The 17,135-nt window shown below is 39.7% G+C and overlaps 2 protein-coding genes across 4 annotated transcripts; both read right to left on the reverse strand.

The window, feature by feature from the left end:
* Window positions 1–4,313: 4,313 nt before the first annotated feature.
* LOC146483579 (uncharacterized) lies at window positions 4,314–7,847 on the reverse strand. The gene is made up of 2 exons (XM_085105749.1): window positions 7,701–7,847; window positions 4,314–5,796 (listed from the first exon to the last, which is right to left on the reverse strand). Exon 2 carries the CDS (start codon window positions 5,777–5,779, stop codon window positions 5,171–5,173), a length of 609 nt encoding a protein of 202 aa, XP_084961875.1. The 5' UTR covers window positions 5,780–5,796; window positions 7,701–7,847; the 3' UTR covers window positions 4,314–5,170.
* A 1,371-nt stretch (window positions 7,848–9,218) lies between these two features.
* LOC146483580 (protein kinase C and casein kinase substrate in neurons protein 1-like) lies at window positions 9,219–17,086 on the reverse strand. 3 transcript variants are annotated; one of them, XR_014863798.1, is made up of 6 exons: window positions 16,656–17,086; window positions 15,000–15,269; window positions 13,837–14,173; window positions 13,355–13,475; window positions 12,032–12,772; window positions 9,219–11,683 (listed from the first exon to the last, which is right to left on the reverse strand). XR_014863798.1 is itself a non-coding variant. In XM_085105751.1 (5 exons), exons 1-5 carry the CDS (start codon window positions 16,966–16,968, stop codon window positions 12,629–12,631), a joined length of 1,185 nt encoding a protein of 394 aa, XP_084961877.1. In that variant the 5' UTR covers window positions 16,969–17,086; the 3' UTR covers window positions 9,219–12,628. The 3 variants fall into 3 exon arrangements, 1 of the variants encoding a protein (XP_084961877.1); XR_014863799.1 differs by having other exon boundaries at window positions 9,219–11,146; window positions 11,246–12,772; XM_085105751.1 differs by having other exon boundaries at window positions 9,219–12,772.
* Between the last annotated feature and the right edge of the window lie 49 nt (window positions 17,087–17,135).

Genomic DNA, 17,135 nt, shown 5'->3' on the forward strand with positions numbered 1-17,135 from the left:
TACCGCATGCAGCTCGATTCGAACTTTACTTGCTGGATTGTATGATTTGGAACAAGCTCGCATTAAATGTGTATTGTAGTCTTTTGAAACAATTCAGTTATCACTCAAAAGTCTATCGCCCCTCTCTCCTGGAAACGAACGAGAACCCCTTTGTTTTAAATGTTGAGAAAATTAATTTGCTTTTGATAGTGAATTCATAATAATGTGCAGAGACAATAGTTCCCCACACACAGCCAAACAAGAGACCGCCCGAAAATGTCTTCTAAACATGAAAATCATTGTCTTCCCGGTCTCGTAATCATTAAAAGGCGATCCGGATCGTTGGAACTTCTAAACATACGCAGCTCACAGCTTGACATTTACTGGTGCTCCGTGAGAATATCGCCTTTTAATGATTGAACAAAAGGATCGCCGATTCTCATGACAAAATGATCCACGCTGAACAGAGACACTGCACCTGTTTGAGTAGCTAACGGGTCACTTTTCGATTGAAAGAAAACTATTAAACGTGTCTGGGACAAGTTACGCTTCGGTGATACCAGGAGTCGAACAGGGCTCGTATTCTTTGCAAAGACATGAGAGTTGAGGACAGCATGTGATCAAATCAGGGCCAAAGGATAGTGCCGGAAAGCTGACCATAGTTCAGTCTCCCGGAGAAAAATAGGAATCCATGACGATGCATGAGAGTTATTGGATAAATGAGGGCAGGGATGGCGAAGTGGTGAGAGCACTCGCCTCCCACAAATGTCGTCCGGGTTCGTTCCAGAGTTTCAGCTCTCTCTTGAAATTTTGTCGCATTCACATTTTGTCATCGGAGAGTCGATAAGACTGCTTCAGAATCAGAGAGTAAACGAGTGCAAAAGTTTGAACTTCCATCCGGGTTCTTCAATGACTCTTCAAGCGCCCTTGAGCTAGAGTCATTGAGCGCGTATGAGAGTTTTTGGCCGAACTGGAGAGACACCTTGAACTCTTAGCAACTATCTAGGAGACTACCAATGTCTTTTGCGTGGGCAAATGATCACTTATACGCAACCAAGTTCACTGATTCGAAACGAACTAAATAACCACTGATATGCAACCAAGTTCATCCGAAACGAACTATACGCCTGCTGTATGTGAAGGATGTACGCGGCACACCGCGAAAGAATGGAAACGAGAAGGGAAGAGACTTCCAAACATGCATGACAATAAAACTTGATTGCGAAATGAATGAAAGACTCCCCCAGCTTGGGTGCGTCTTTCCCTTTTCTTCCCCTGACAACCACGCAAGCCTGTTGGATGGCTATGCATTTGAACTCCTATAGCAAGTGACTACCCACGCCCACGCGTAGCTTGCGTAACAAGCGTTTCCATGGGGTTCTGTGCGTCTTTTGCTGTTTGACCGTGACGAGAGCGCTATCATCCCAATATCCGCGCAATCAATTGCAAGAAGTGAATAACGCACAATATCCCACGCGCCCGGGGTTAGAGATGGTGCTTGTTAGCTATGGAAGGGGCACAACGAGAGTCCGGAAGAAAATGGACTAGATTTTTATCGGGGTTAGGGAAAGTAAGGGGCGGGGGGATTCCAAAGGTAGTATAATCGAATTGTCTCTCCTATAGTCGTATAAAGCGTGTCACATTTTCCGGCTGTGGACAAAGCGCGATCAGTCATCGGAGAGGTATTTTAAGACTGCTTAAAAACAGTTCTTGTGGTTCTCAGTTCTGTTATGGTGTACAAAGTAGTTTATTTAACTTGGAGCCGAATCCTTCAGTGTGACCATTCTAATGATTACTACTCATCATACTTTGCTATGGTGCTGTTTAGCATGTTTCATTGCTAATAATAGCTGTTGAGTCTGTGGACAACGAATTCGACCTTAAGCATGTCAGCATGATTTTCCTTTAGTCGGCGCTGCTTCTTGAGATCTTTTTTCTGTTTTGCACTCAACGCTGTGGGTGGAGCGGCACACCTTTGGGTTACAACTGCCGTACGAAAACGACTTCGAACAGAGTAACAAAAGAAAAGAAATGGATTGATAGTTCTCGCTCACAAGCGTTGTAAGCGTGGCGAAAATAATTGTTTACGGTGACGACAAAGGAGGGTGTAAGGGTCAGAGGGAGGAAGGTGACGAAGGGTGGCGAAGAGAGAGAGTGGAGGCGAAATTTTGCCCCATAGTTATCGCTCTCGTGGTGTAGTAATGAGGACCCGCAGTGTTTCCAAACAGTCTGGTCCGGATTCGTGTACCGGAGTTGTTATTTCATTTAATTTGCTTGTTTATTTTATTTATTATTTTTTTTTTGGAGGGGGGGGGGGGTGGGGAGTTATCGATTTTTTTTTCTTTTGAGTACACCAGTTTTCTAGGCCTCTCTCCACACTTAAACAAACACTTTCAACAACGGCGAATACGATCCGGAAACAACGGGAACAAAGCCACTCTGTAGATGCAGTGTTAATTTTAAAGGAGGGCTCTGTTCAAGGCCGTACACTACACAGAAAATAAAAACCCTCACTTTCAATTAGGGGAGTGATCGCTGACTATTTGTCAATCTCGATATTAGTTTTAAACAGTGCGCGGACTGAATTTGATTTTTTTCTTTCACGCCTGACTCAAAAATCAGGGGGAACAGTTATCTTCACCGAGAGAACTTTGGCTTCTGCTAAATGCTACATTTCACGCATCACAAGTTCGGAAAGTCGGCAAATTAACTCAGTAATCATTACGTTCACTTCTTGTACCTTGTGTGCCTAATTTTGAATCAATACTCCAAAGAGAAATTATATTATGATCACTGTTAGGTTTAAAGAGCGTCAGATTCACAAAGACGTTATCTCTGAAATTCGTTAAAACACAGAAGCCTATTTTAATTCTGTAACATCTTAATTTAGCAGAGCTTCATGATATGGCCTAGAGTGAAAATCTGTCAAAAAAAGTTTAGTAAGATATCGTCATCGCGTACTCATTACCTCATCGCACAAAGTGAATGAACATGAAACAAGAATAAACGCTCAGCTTGTTAACCACCACCAGGGGAGGTGGGTGGGTCGTGAGATTAACGTTGACTGTCGTCCTGGGGCCAGTTGTGGCCCAGTTGTTCAAAGGCCGGAAAACTTTATCCTGTGGATAAGTCACTATCCAACAGTTTCAATCTGTGCAAGGATTTCAGTATTTTCTCTTGCACAAGCGAATATGCACACTCTAACCAGAGTTAAGTTTGGGAGTGTACGAAAACCTTGGACAACGTTTAACGTGAAGTATATCTTAGACCCTGTATAGTGCCTTATCCAGCGGATAAAGTTATCCGGCCTTTGAACAACTGGGGCCTGGAGTACCGTTGAAGCAGGGCGGGAAAAGATTACCCCCCTCCCTTCCCTCCTCTCCACTCCTCCCTGGTTGAAGTGACCGCGTTTTAGGTGAAGCGACAAAATATACTGCAGGAGCGTAATGCGATTGTAAAATAACGCAAATTGCAAATTAAAGTGAACGAGGAGGGATTGAGGATAGCATAGTTAACTGGTTATGAAACCTTGGCATGAAAACAATGGTGCTGCAATTTATGTTGGAAGGGCAACGACCATGCACAATCCTTTGTTTTAACGTTCCCACCACATTGAATATCTTAACAAAAACAAAACGTTTCTATTGGTTAGTTGCTCCACCACATTCCAAATTCTATTGTGGTTTGTGCAGCCGGTCAAGGCCAAAAAGGCAAACCGAAACATACAGCAAAGAAGTTTGTCAGGCTTCTCGCCTGCGTTTCTCGCGGCTCGTGGCTTCACCGCTCGCTAGATCACGGCATCGCGCGTGTTACAGAACTTAGCAGAAGAAAGAGACTGTTCACAGCCTACTTTATCCTCAATTTTGATTTTGTGTTTAAAGAGGACAACCATGGATCGCTACAAGTGAACAGTCAGGTTGAGAAATGAAAATTCCGAGGTGGCCGGGATGCATAAAAGTACTGTCAATCCCTGTGTGGGAGGCGAGCTTGTGATTAAAACAAATTCACCAAAATCTAAAGCGGGATTAAGCAGTGGTCCGGTTTGTGCGGGAACGGGATTGGATGGATTAGCACTGTCAAAACTGGCCAACCAGGCTGGTTAGTTCGTAAACGGAATGTACTGATCTGAAGGATAAGTATTACTCTAGTACTACGAATTTCTTTAAAATAGCTTGTGCCATTTTAAGAGAGTTATTTTTCAAGATTTTGCTGCACCATCCCTTCAAAATCACACAATCGATTTACAGACTGGCTGGTCTAGCCGACGTCTCCCTTCTATATCCACAACCTGGAGATCAATTGCCAAGCAATCTCCTTCTTTACTGATTTTGACATTTTTACATTTGACATTTTTTATTTGTACTCTCCACTCTTACTGTTACATAAACGCAAAATATATTGATATAATTATATATTAATATAATACCAACACATAGAATAATACGCAACTCAAAAGTACAATTCAAAAATGCAATTCTAATTCAATTCAAATATACAAAATACAATTTAAATACGGGGAGGAGAGTAGAGGGGCACTTCTAGTAAAACTAATACTGTGCCCCTTCAAAAGAAAGTAAATTGATAAGAAAAATAACTAAGTAGAATAGAAAAATAAGAAAGATATAGCAAAAGGAAAACAAAAAACAAAGTGAAACGAAAATAATAACTCACTGAATCACTGTAGGTAACTTTAATATCAACTTGTTTTCGTTCGAGGCCATTTGCCACAAATGATGTGTGCGGCAAGATAAATCACTTCCACCATTTTTAAACTCTGTCAGTACATTTAATGGTTTCAGATTTTAAAAGCGATACTAGTATTTAAGACTGAATATCAGTAAATCTAAAGATATTTCAAAGTAAGATTAATTTCGAAAAACTCAATCGAATTATAGGAACTGTAATGAAGTGCTAAGGTGCACTAAACTGAAATGATTTCTTAAACATATACATAAAAAATCATATGAAATCAAAATAGGTCCCTTTACCTCAATTCTCCATATCATCGACTTGATTTTCAGTTAAATGAAGAACACATCAAATTAAAAGAAACTTCTTGGTAAAATCATCAAAAATTCGTAAGATTCGGTAACTAATCTGCTCTCTAATCATCAACGAACAACTGATACTTTAATAAAGTGGATTCTCGAAACACGTGTAACGTTACAGTTTGCATTGTTTGACTTGGTCTTTACCAACAAAGTTTAAAGTTAAAAGGACCAACGCCGACTTCCAAGCCTTCTTTGCCTACAACCAGGCCACCAACACAAGGCACTATGGCACCAACGCCACCATACCCAGCTCGAAGGGCGCCTTTCACTCCTACCCCAGCACCAAGCTGTACGGGTCCAACGTCGACTTTTCCTTTTGCAAGTTCGGCTCCACCATTGACGTTCAACCCTTTCTTGCCAGCCTCCACAGTGCCCAAGGCGCTTGGACCTCCAACCCCGACTCCAAATGGACCAGCATGGCATTCAGCCTCTCCGACACAACCTCCGCCACCGGCCATGATGCCGTCTTTGTCCTTTCCACTACCGACGAATCCTTGGGGCCCACCTGCCTGAGCGGAGAAACCTTTCTTAGTCACCGCTCTGGCTCGGCCAACGCTTCCGCTTGCAAATCCACCTTCCATGTCACCGCGGCGAGCATCAACAGATCCTTTGGGACCTTCTGCGTACCCGGGTTTCTTAAACTCGTCGTCCACATCGTACTTCAAATCAACTTTGACACTATATCCAAGTTTCAAGCCCTCATCTTCACCCTCTCCACGAACAGCGACTTCATTCCCTAAATTCGCCATGTCGGTGAATGGAGACACTGAAAAGATATCATAGAGAATGTTTACACCAGACGAAAGGGTATTTATTTTCGGGTAAACATGTTTCATCTGGAACAGCTATTTATAACTTGTCTCAACTTGAACGAGCCAGTAAAGAAGTATAATCAGGTACAAACACCGGAAAAGGACTTATTTGTGTCACGAGTTCTGCAATTCGTACTGAACGTACATAGCAATGTCACTATTTAACATTATATTCAATCACCACTGAACCTTGTAGTTTTTGACAGATCTTATTGATTTCATTCTGAAGCCATATGACTTTACATATCATTACTTCCTTATTTGAAAAACCCGCGTTCCTTAAATAAATAGGAAAATTGTAAAGCTGGTTTCAAAGTAATTACTCTGACCTATCACAACAGACCTAAACACTCGAAGCATTGATTGATTGATTGATTGATTGATTGATTGATTGATTGATTGATTGATTGATTGATTGATTGATTGATTGATTGATTGATTGATTGATTGATTGATCCTAATTTCCATATGTTCGATGGGGATCGTTATACCGCACTTCGAAACTGTAAGTTTTTATCGCAAAGCAGTGATTCAACTTGTAACTTCTAATAATTATTTTGGCTTACCAGCCAATCCATGCTAGACTGTTGGAGCTGCCAATTAAAATTTGTCAAATTCACTGACAGTTTGACGTTCAGTTCTGTTGGGTCCTTAATATTGTCTTGTATCAGTCGCGAAGGAAAAATACATTAGGAGCAATCAAATCAACGGCGACAACATGATCATTCGAAAGTGTTCTGTTCATGTTTCCTTACTTAAAACCAAAGCAAAATTACATGAGAGATTAACAACAGTTTCCGGAATTTCTAAATGCTGGCAGCCAAATATCAAGTTACCTTTCCATTTAAAAGCTTTGAATGTCTCCCAAGCGTAATTTCAGTTTCATTATTGGACTTTTGCTTTCATTGTAACCTTAAACTGTAACGAGATTTCGTTCGTCCTACGCCAACGGCATGTGACTAACAAGGTTGTCCACAAAATAATAGCGCGCTGTCGGTTAGTGGCCCGGGGGGGAGGGGGTAGACCCTTATTTGGCCTAGACAGGGACGTGCCACTGGACTGGGTATGGATATGCAACTTCTTTGTTTCGTCCTTTTACTGCCTTAGGATCAGTCTTGTCGTCTATAATTTATTATCTCAATTGTTTTACTGACCCAGGTCCGGACAAGATCCGATATCCCCCTCGTCTTGTCGCTATGGTCTTGGCAAATTTGACCTCCCTGTCCTGAACAGGGTATAAAATTTTATGAGAGTCTGTCCTAAACAGGGTCTCCGCAGGTCTGATCCTGTCCTAATTAAACAAGGTATGGTTGCACGATTGTTGTCATAAAATATTGTTTCTCAGTATTTACTCAGGTGGTCTTCATTCGTGAAATCGAGGGTGTTGTCCTACACAGCCTGCTAGATATTTGGGGAGTTTTCGCCAAACGTGAGTCAATACACCCCGCCCCCCCCCCCCCCTTCCCCCTCGTTAAGTGGTCCAAATGCGACGAGTTTGACTTTAAAAAAGCATTTTTAGTGTACCATTAAACCTGTGTACACAGATATATTACTAAGTCGCATGCAAGCTTACAAATTAAAGGCACACTTTAGTCACAGGTCCGTAATCATTGCATAATCGTATTTGTGGACTATTGAATATAGCCTGCTTTCAAGCTATCCACGCTACTATTCCATCGTCTAAAGATTAATCCAAAGCTTAAGAAGTTTTCACATCGAAAAGCCTCCATGAATAAATCGTTTTGGACGACATCAAGCCATTGGAAGGGTGTCAAAAACACCGCGAGTCAAGGTAAATTCTTTTCGTTTCAAGTGCTTTGAACTGAGTAACAAAATAATTTTCAATTCGGCCCCTTACCTTTGTTGTCCAATTTCTTTACCTCAAATCGCAACTTCCAAAGCTAAGGAAATGCTTGCTGTGCAGGCTGCGAAACTGCTGTAAGCTAGTCTCGATTTGAAATGGCCCAAAACCGAGAAGGTACTGAGCTATATTCTACTGGACGGTAACCGATACCATCAAGCGGAAGCTCTTGACACAGGGAAAATCCCCAGATGTGAACCCAAAATAAATTATGAGTGCCTTATTTCTTGGAATCGTGTCGAGTGGATCAGTTTATCTCCCTCTCCAGCAGAGATAATTGCCGTTAAAAGGAAAACATGAATCCCTAACTAAAATCTTGACTGCATCCTGATCTGGACCATCCTAAAGGAACGCACCCTAATTTCTTCACTGCAATTTTGAGTTCGATGATACACCGGGAAACTGCAAGCTAAGCAGGGCACTTTCCCCAGAGCGCCGGAAACAGAGGGTGTTGATTGGCACAGGGAAAAATCCCGGCAATCAATTCCTGTGCATGGTATCTATTTCACCTGTTTCTCGGAAAAATGGCCACTTTGAAGAAAAATATGACAACTGACAAATGAAGTAATCGTCCCAAAGCTTTTCTCTTTATTTGAATAACCACTGCATTAGATGGTAAACATTGCGTCCGGTAGACGCCATGTAAACATTAACCCAACTCAGTCGGCAGAAAGAAAGTAAACTCTTATTTTCTTTAAAATGCAACCGAAAGCACATACCAGAAATAATATGTTGACCTGTTTGCTTTCAGTGGGAGGTTCCTCACAGTTTTTTCATGACCAAGGAAATAGGGAAAAATCCCAGCTGAAATTAAAACCCAGACGCTATATGATAGCACTGAATATACATAAGTACTTCATTCATGGAACAAACCACCCAATAACATTAACCATTTCTCACCCATTCCACCTAATAAACATATCCTTTATTTTGCTTCAGTTAGAAATACATGTATGGATGGATATTTATCCTGAAGACATCTTTATTAAAGAAGTGAACAGTTTTCCGAGAGCAAAGCTCTAGCAAAACTGTGAGCTTCTCTGCACCATTTGCTCGCGTCAGACCAGATTTATCACTGGGAGGAACTTTGGGTGAAGTGATCCTGGTGTTGAATGTTTCACCTGTCACGGATCCTCTGTTTATATAAAAAATTATAAGAAAGCAGACAGTTGCTTGGTGAATAAACAAAATTATCAGAATTTAAAACAACTTCAGTTATAATCGCGTGTTTCAAGGCAGGCTATCATGATCAGTCCCCTTCACAGTGCAAAATTAGGACTACTCGATAAAAATACTTATCAGGGGGGCCGGGGGGGGGGGGGGGGGGTAACTTAGTTTTTCCAGACCATAACCTGAGCGAACCTGAGCATAAACTTGCCTAGTTCCTAGGCCGTCCTCTGTCTTTCATTTCGGTTTTTCTGGTCCGACCGTTCGTGATACGTCACCGAAAAGAATTGACTGTGAGGGCCTGGGAGAAAGCCGTACAAGATGACAAGGGACAAGACAAAGCAAAAACATCACTACTCGTGTCCTTTTGTGTTTATTAGGGAAAATATGAGTGTCTTTAAAGCTAACGAGTTTTCTCCAAGAAGAACGTTTTATGATCTCCGTGACTCTAACTAAAATGCAGCTATCCTTACAGTGGAGCTATTCTCTGGAACAGTCTCCCTCAGGAACTAAGAATGGCCAATTCCCTTCCTTCTCTGTATCGGACTCCCACACTGAGCAGATATGTAAACCAACGAGTGTTGTTGATGTTGTTGACGAAGGTCCCACAGGTATATTGATACTCTTGCACAGCCGTTTCATGCTACAAGCAATTGCACAAGGAGTTGAGACACTCTCTGTTAAATGTATTGGGAACTTTTTAGACACTCACCATTGTATTACTTGTTTTCCTTTTCCTCCCCCCCCCCCCTATCAATGTTGAACTAAATTCACAATTACATGCAACCAAGCAAGCCTCAACACTGAATGACAGGGGGAGAGGTAGGCTTGAAAGCTATTACATTGTTCATTGGCCTGTTAGAGCGTGTTATTTGCAGGAAATAGGGAAAACGCAGAGAGTGTTTCAACATTTTTGCAACTACTTGTAGCATAATGGTATCACCTGGACACCTCAACTGAAATTGGTTCGTTGTCTTTGACGTTGCCCTCAATTTTTAATAAATTCACAAGCTCATCACGCTATTTATTAAAAAATACAAGGATTGACCACTTCAACTTTAGTTTTTAACTACAAAAAAACTAAGTTGAAATGCACAACGTAATTATATACAGCATATATTATCTTATGCATATGTACAAGAATGTCTACGTCAAAAGGTAAAAATAGCAAAAACGCGTGTAAAAGACTCTGGTTGCATTGACTGCCTTATGTTTTCAGAAAGTTCAGCAAAAGAAACAAATACCCTTCATTCTCAACAAAAAATGTCGCATTATTTAGAGTGCGTACCATTTTTCAGCTCTGTCTAACAGCAGCAGCTAGTTTACAAAATAGGGAGACAAGTTCACAGAACTGAAAGATCTTTCCTTGGGTAATCACCCCCTATACTTTGCTTGCGGATCCAGCTTTTCTGAAGCTTTATAATGACAGTCCTGGCGTGCTTCTCTGAAACTCCCGAAACATTCCAAAATACTAAAAACTATGGGTCGGTTATTGAAAGACAGTTTAGACGGTGTTTATCAAAACCACGCTCTAAGCTATTTTCAATTTTGCCAACAGTCATATCTAAACTTTGTCTGCTGTTGACGGTAACAAGAAGGCTTGCATCCCAAACTAGAAAACTATTTATCTACTTAAAATAAACCCCTTTTATAAACAGATTTGGAGGCTCACTGATTGCCTTAAGCCGCGGCCTAAGTTAGGCTTTGTTTAAATAACTGGCCCTATATGTTAAATACACATACACGAGCAATGTTCATTACCTGACAGTGGTGGATCTAGCGGAAAGGCCCGGTTCTTCCCTCCCCACCCCTTATTTTTTTTATTATTTTGTATGATTATATATATTTTTTAAGACAACACCGAGGTCCGTAGGGCTAAGGCGCCAAGATATTTCATTTCACGAATAGAAACAAGTTGAGCTGGGTCCCCCACTCACCTGAGGGTCTGGATCCACCACTGCTATAAATACAATTTTTATTACTATTCAAAACTAGCAAGCTGAACAATTTACAAGATTAATGGACACATCGGCTTTGCACTAAAACTATTGCCAATCGACAGAGAGCGGATATAGAAAATACTTCTCTGCTCGAAAGCTCTCCGGAGTTTTGGGAAACGGGCCACAGAGCCAGCTACATACTACACCAACAACAACAACATGGTGCTGGATGTTTCTATCGTTTGCAAAAACAGCATCAGCTTGATCATAGATTCAGTTTTAACCCTTTCACTTCTCAACGGCAGTCTTACATAAAATCAATCTCGTACCTAGAGTCTTCAGGCTCTTTGGCCAGCTGTTGGTCGCCAGGAGAGACTCTGGGGCACTGGAATTTTATTACCGCAGGATTTCTGCGGTAAAACAATGATTTGTAACTGTGACAATTCAAACAAAAGCTACTGAGTAGCAATTTACCGTAGTTTGAGTCTGTGAATGAAATCCTAAAGTGTGACCATTCAAACGAAAGCTACTGAGCAGTACTTTCCTGTGGTGCTGTTTATTATGCTGTAAAAGTTGGTTCTAACTTTTGAAGTCTGCGAATGAAATCCTAAAGTGTGACCATCCATTCAAACGCAAGCTACTGAGCAGTAATTTCCTGTGATGCTGTTCATTACGCTGTACAAGGTGGTTCTAAGTTTTGGGTCTGTGGATGAAATCCTTAAGTGTGAACACTCAAATGAAAGCAGCTCCGCAGTACTTTCCTGTGGTGCTTCTTATTATGCTGTACAAGGTGGCTCTAACATTTGAGCCTGTGTATGAATTAAATCCTAAAGTATGACCATTCAAACAACAGCTGTTGAGTGGTGCTTAAATCTGGCAGGGGAATTAGACTATTAAGTACATCCATTTTGAAATCACTGGTGATCCTTGGAATCTGATTGGTCCAAAATGATGCAATTTATTCCCAAATTGCACCATTTTTTGCTCTAAATTGCATCCTTTCTTTAGCCCATCAAAATGGAAATGAAGTAACACAAATAGAATATTAATATTGACAATGATACTCTGTGATTTCAAAATGGATGTAATTAAGTGGTAATTGAACTTCGTGTCGTGCAATTTTGGTCTGAAATCATACTTGTGATTTCAAATCAAACTCGCGCTGCGCGCTCGTTTGATTTTGAAATCACGCGTATGATTTCAGACCAAATCGCACTCCACTCAGTTCAATTACCAATATTAATATTTACAAAGTGAAACTTGGGATTTTTACTAATTTGAACTTTGATGTGCTTACATATAGAAGTGAAAGAGTTAATTAATTAAAAAGCTGGGCTAGGATTTTCGAAAGCTGATTAACGCTAATCTACGATTAAAAGTTAACCGAGGTTTTCATCTCGCTCTTTAAAAGTGATTTTCATTGCAAGCTAAAGGTAAAGAAAAGTCTAAGTCAAAACTGAGGGGCAAAAATCTTTTGAAAGAATCTTTACCGATTAGTAATTGAACTTGAATGAAAGTTCACGTTAATCCAGGATTAGCTTAATCGGGCCTTGAACAACTGGGTCCTGGTCTTCTGGTTGACCAAGAAGACAAGTCAGAAATACAGAACTTCCATTAGCTAAACTACCAAGAGCCTGAGGCTTTTTGATGCAACCTTAGCTTATGTTTTCAGCTGACCACCCCAACAAAAACTCTCAAGAAAAAACCTCTGAAGCCAGGGTAACATTAGGTAAGTACGGGGAGCTGACACACTGGCTAAGCTAGTTCTTGAAGGAAAGATTATGAGTGAAACAACTACAGTTTCCATTTAAAATGACTCTATAATGTTGTACAAACAGAGCTCTTTTTGGCACTAGGAGAGCCGGGGTCTGCTGGTTGAGAAGGATTTGCTTGACTACCTCCTGTCTGTTGTTGTTGCTGTAGAGTTATGACTGTCTGTTGTTCTTCTAGTCCTGTGTATTCCTGAAGACAAGAAGAAAAAAATAAACAAGGAATTCTAGCCAAGGACAGAACTCTTTTATGAAACCACCAACAGGCAACAAAGTGACTTAATTGGGTTGCTCCATAAGAAAATGACTCTCCATGGTTTTGCTCATGCCAAAATGAAATGTTTTTAAGAAGGGGTCCCTATATCAATGGGGGGACTGGTCATCAGGTAGGGGTTTCACTAAAGTGCAAAATAGGAAAAAAATAAATATATCATTTACAACTACTGTAGGTAGTTTTAAACAAACTGAAGTTCTAAAAACAGTTTTCAATTGAGTGTCGTAAAACCAAAACCAGAGAGTGGAAGGAAATGAGTTGAAGCAGCTTCTGTCACAGAATTTTTTTTCTTGACTTCTAATGCTTCTAAGGTTTTTTTTATGGGACAGTGTACTCCACATTTAACGACTTTCAGATTGCTCTTGGCAAACTCATTTTGAAAAAAATCTTACTTTAAACTTAAGACTTAAATTCTCACTGTCTATTGATTTTATTTGAAAGCAACTGTTATCATTGTGCAATAAGGAAAAACTGCTTGCCATTGTCCCTGGTCTTGCTTACCTCAAACTCTGGCCATTTTGTAGGCATTTCAGTACCACAGTTGACAGACCACCATGAAATATCACCAGGGACATCTACTGCCTCAAAAGCTGCATTAAGACCAGTATAGATACTGGAAATTCTACAACAAAAAACATTTTTTTCTTTTTACAAACACAGGTTTTGATAAACTACTTCTTAATCACCTTTGTCTATACATTATCTTAAATTGCTAAAGTCGATAAGGAAATCACACCAATTTTACATACCAGTAATTTACTGGTATAAATATAGAAAGTTCCTGAAAACCATGGCTCACTCGTCAGTCACCGTTGACATGTGTGGGTCAAATTCAAAATGGCAGCCAATTAGAACTATAGACAGCTTGCAGCCATATAAAGTGCTTTTGTTCTCTTTTGCTTGCCAAACAAAATAAATAGTGAATGGAGTTTATACCTATTTATAGCAAGCCTCTGTGTTTTAAATTATTGATAATCACCAACCTGCTAAAGTGCGGAGTCAGTGATAGCTGTTGGCAGTAGTTAAGTAATGTGCCCTTGAAGAAATTCTTCCGCTCCTCTTCAGACTGTTGGCACTTATTGAACACATAACGCATGTCCTCCATGTACTTTGGGTTATAAGTCCCAATGTCCCTCAGACTTTCCTGGTATTTGCCTCTTGTGATCTGAACATCATTTGCAGTTTTGTCAGATTTGTCTTTTAGTTTCTTCACCTGTTCCTCATTAACGGTACTCCCTTCAACGCATGCTTCTTTGTAAAGCCTTTCTGTCTGGTCTCTAGCTTTGCAGGCCTGGTAGTATGCTCTTTTGCATTTTAATACTGCAAAAAAAAAGCATAGTATCAGCATTCCATGATATCATAATACATGAACATAAATATGGACCCATGAACCATTCATTTTAGAAGTGAAACATCTTTGAACTGCTGATGAAAGAATTACTAAATCGCAGTTATGTAGTACATGTACACAACTAGTGGGGAATCGCTGTGAAAAAACCCCAGATAATACAGAAAATGGTTGTTACACTAATTAGCAAAATAAAGTGACCCCAAAAGGTTCCTTAACTATTAGATGCAAGCAAGTGCACACTCAGGGGATCTATGCTAGTCTGTATGGCCTTAATGATAACAATTATTATTACCACCTTTGAGAATGCTTGGTGAAAAATGCAGCTTAATCTAGCTGCGAGTAAAAACCTAGGTACATGTACATGTACATTCTTACTTAAATTTATCTGGATGGTAATTATGGGTGAAATATGGACTATCTAAAATTAAAAAATGTCTATGGAAAAAAATTGCATTTTACTCTTTAATAAAATCATGAAAATGGCTGGAAATTGCATTTCCGAGTGCCCAATTTTCAAAATTTTCTGGAGATGTATACTCCCAGCTCTGGGCAAAGAGTGAGATCCAAGATGGAGTGAAGATTAAAACTTAATTGGTAAATTTTTATAATAAATGACAACCAAGTCCTTTTAGATTTATAATTTGAAGGTACACATGGCCGTGGGTTTCTACACTTGTATTGAGTTTGGGGTTTGTAGGCCACATCACCCCATCGAGTACAACCCCACTAAACTAGGAAAAGGGTCTGAGTGCATAATAATATTATTAAGAAACCAAAGCCTCATTTATATTGTACCTTCATCAAGTCTTTTTGCCCATGGTTTCTGGGCTTTACTGAATCCCTCTTCTGCAGTTTTGGTCTCTTTCCAGCTGAGCAATGACTTGTGATAGTTTGCCGACTTCCACTTCTGTAAATTTCCATGAACTTGGTTAACGAGTCTTATTTGCAGTTCATTGTGAATCTCAGCAAGCTGGTCAGCTTCATTTGTAATGTTAAGCCATGCACTTTTCACTGACCCATACTCAGGACCTTTGTTTACCAGGTCGTTCCACTTCTTACTCCAACCTACAAATTGACAAAGAGATGTGTGATCAAAGCTATTGTACTTGCAACATCATGCATAGCGTACATGTAATTGCTTCCATGTCACCTGCCATGATTTTAAGAGCCAATGGGAATCATTTATGTCTATGTGCTTGACTTTGTGACTGTGTGTGAGTTCTGTAAGTTTTGTCTGACCTGTCTTTGCCGATTAAAAGAGTTTGTTTTTACTCTTCATGTGCCTTCATTTCTAATGGACCCTAACAGTACTAAAAACCATTTAAAGGCTCTTGCCTTTGTGTACTAACTTGTGGATTAAAGATGCCGCAGTTTGACCATTCCAAAAATAGTGTTAAGCAGCAATAATTATTTTCATACGTAGTCTTAGAGGATAAAATCCTCCAGTGTGAATATTTAATGATATCTATAGAGCACTACTTTTCCGTAGATGTACATGTACAATATGGTTCTAACAGTTGTGTCTATGGATAAAATTCTGCAACTTGATCATTCAGATTCAAGCTACTGACCAGCACTACCCTTTCAAAAATATTTTTCACTTTGCACCTTAACACTGTTGATGTTTAACACCTCAAATACATAAAAATAATTCCGAATGACAGGTGAATTATAGTCAAGAGATGATAAATTCAAACATCACCCTTGTTATTGACTACATTATTTAAAATAACACCTGCTACATAAGCTTGACGTTACTAACTACATGTAACTTGGTTGCTAAGTTGGTTGCTATAGAAACACTTAGTTTTTAATAATTATTGACTTTAGGCGTACTGCGTTAGAGATATGTATTTGGCAGGCCCCATTCACACGTTATATTTTATTTTTTGCTGCGACATTTCCGTCTGTGGATTAAAATCTTTACAAATAAAAATTCAAGCAACAATATTCTAATTTACAGTACAGCAACTTGTTTTTCACTCTTTACAATTAAAATTTTGAACGTTTTCCCAAATTTTCATTTTATGGTTGACATGGCTTTAGTGGATTAAGCAGGACATACTTCAAAAGCTTAAAGTTAGAGCTACAATAAACCAAACTGTCGTCATTTTAAAAAGTCGACCTTTTATTTTACAACAAAAAAACAGGTGATGCATGTTGTATTTGCACACCTGATCAGAGGTGTATAACCTTCTACGAAGTAGTAGGTAAGCACAGCTATTGAAAGTTATTATATAAACTCCTTAAGCTTAATTAAGACTTATATAATCTCAAAATTGTACATGAAATATAAGAAAACTCCGAAACAAACTATCAAAGGATGCTGCCAATAGAATTTAACTTTTTTATTCGCCATTCATGTCTCTTAAACCACATCCTTTGAAGGTGTCGATCCCTAATTCTTAGCCTATAATAAGCCTATTAAATCCTGCTCAATGCTTTAATTACCTTGAAGCTTTGCAGCGTACAGCCCCTCGATTTCTGCTCTTTCTGCCAAAAGTTTCAAAAAATCATCGCACAATCTTGCGCCGTCGTCGATTCTCTTGACAGTTCTCTTGTAGCTATTCACATCCCAAAAGTTGAACCCACTTGACGCCGAAACTGTCGAAGGATCTGGTGAGCTTCCTCTCCTCGTAGAGTTTTCCGTGTTCACATTGAGATTGTCATTTCGATCTTCGATGTCTTGGATTTGCGGGTACAGTGCAGTTTCGTTTGTCTCGTCATCTACTGTTGCCGGCGTAGTGGCGTTTTCCGCTTCCATTGTGCAAAATCTTAAATGATTGTTATACTTCTCATATGATGTTTGTTCTTAAAACCGTTTCCAATAAACATAAAAACAATAGAAGGAATACTCATCGATTTGGACAATACACGGAGGCTTACATGCGGCATTAATTTTCTGAGCCCACGTATTGTTAAGCCAGCGGA

The sequence above is a fragment of the Pavona decussata genome, unplaced genomic scaffold, assembly GCF_977016875.1.
Source record: "Pavona decussata unplaced genomic scaffold, jaPavDecu1.1 SCAFFOLD_38, whole genome shotgun sequence".
Classification (NCBI taxonomy): domain Eukaryota; kingdom Metazoa; phylum Cnidaria; class Anthozoa; order Scleractinia; family Agariciidae; genus Pavona; species Pavona decussata.

Excerpts from the sequence above, each read along its gene's own strand:
- LOC146483580 (XM_085105751.1), bottom strand. The coding sequence starts at position 16,968 with ATGGAAGCGGAAAACGCCACTACGCCGGCAACAGTAGATGACGAGACA. Across the intron at positions 14,174-14,999 it reads GGCAAAAAGACTTGATGAAG|TATTAAAATGCAAAAGAGCA; the intron begins GTACAATATAAA and ends TTTTTTTTGCAG. Across the intron at positions 13,476-13,836 it reads CTGACTCCGCACTTTAGCAG|AATTTCCAGTATCTATACTG; the intron begins GTTGGTGATTAT and ends TTTTTGTTGTAG.
- LOC146483579 (XM_085105749.1), bottom strand. The coding sequence starts at position 5,779 with ATGGCGAATTTAGGGAATGAAGTCGCTGTTCGTGGAGAGGGTGAAGAT.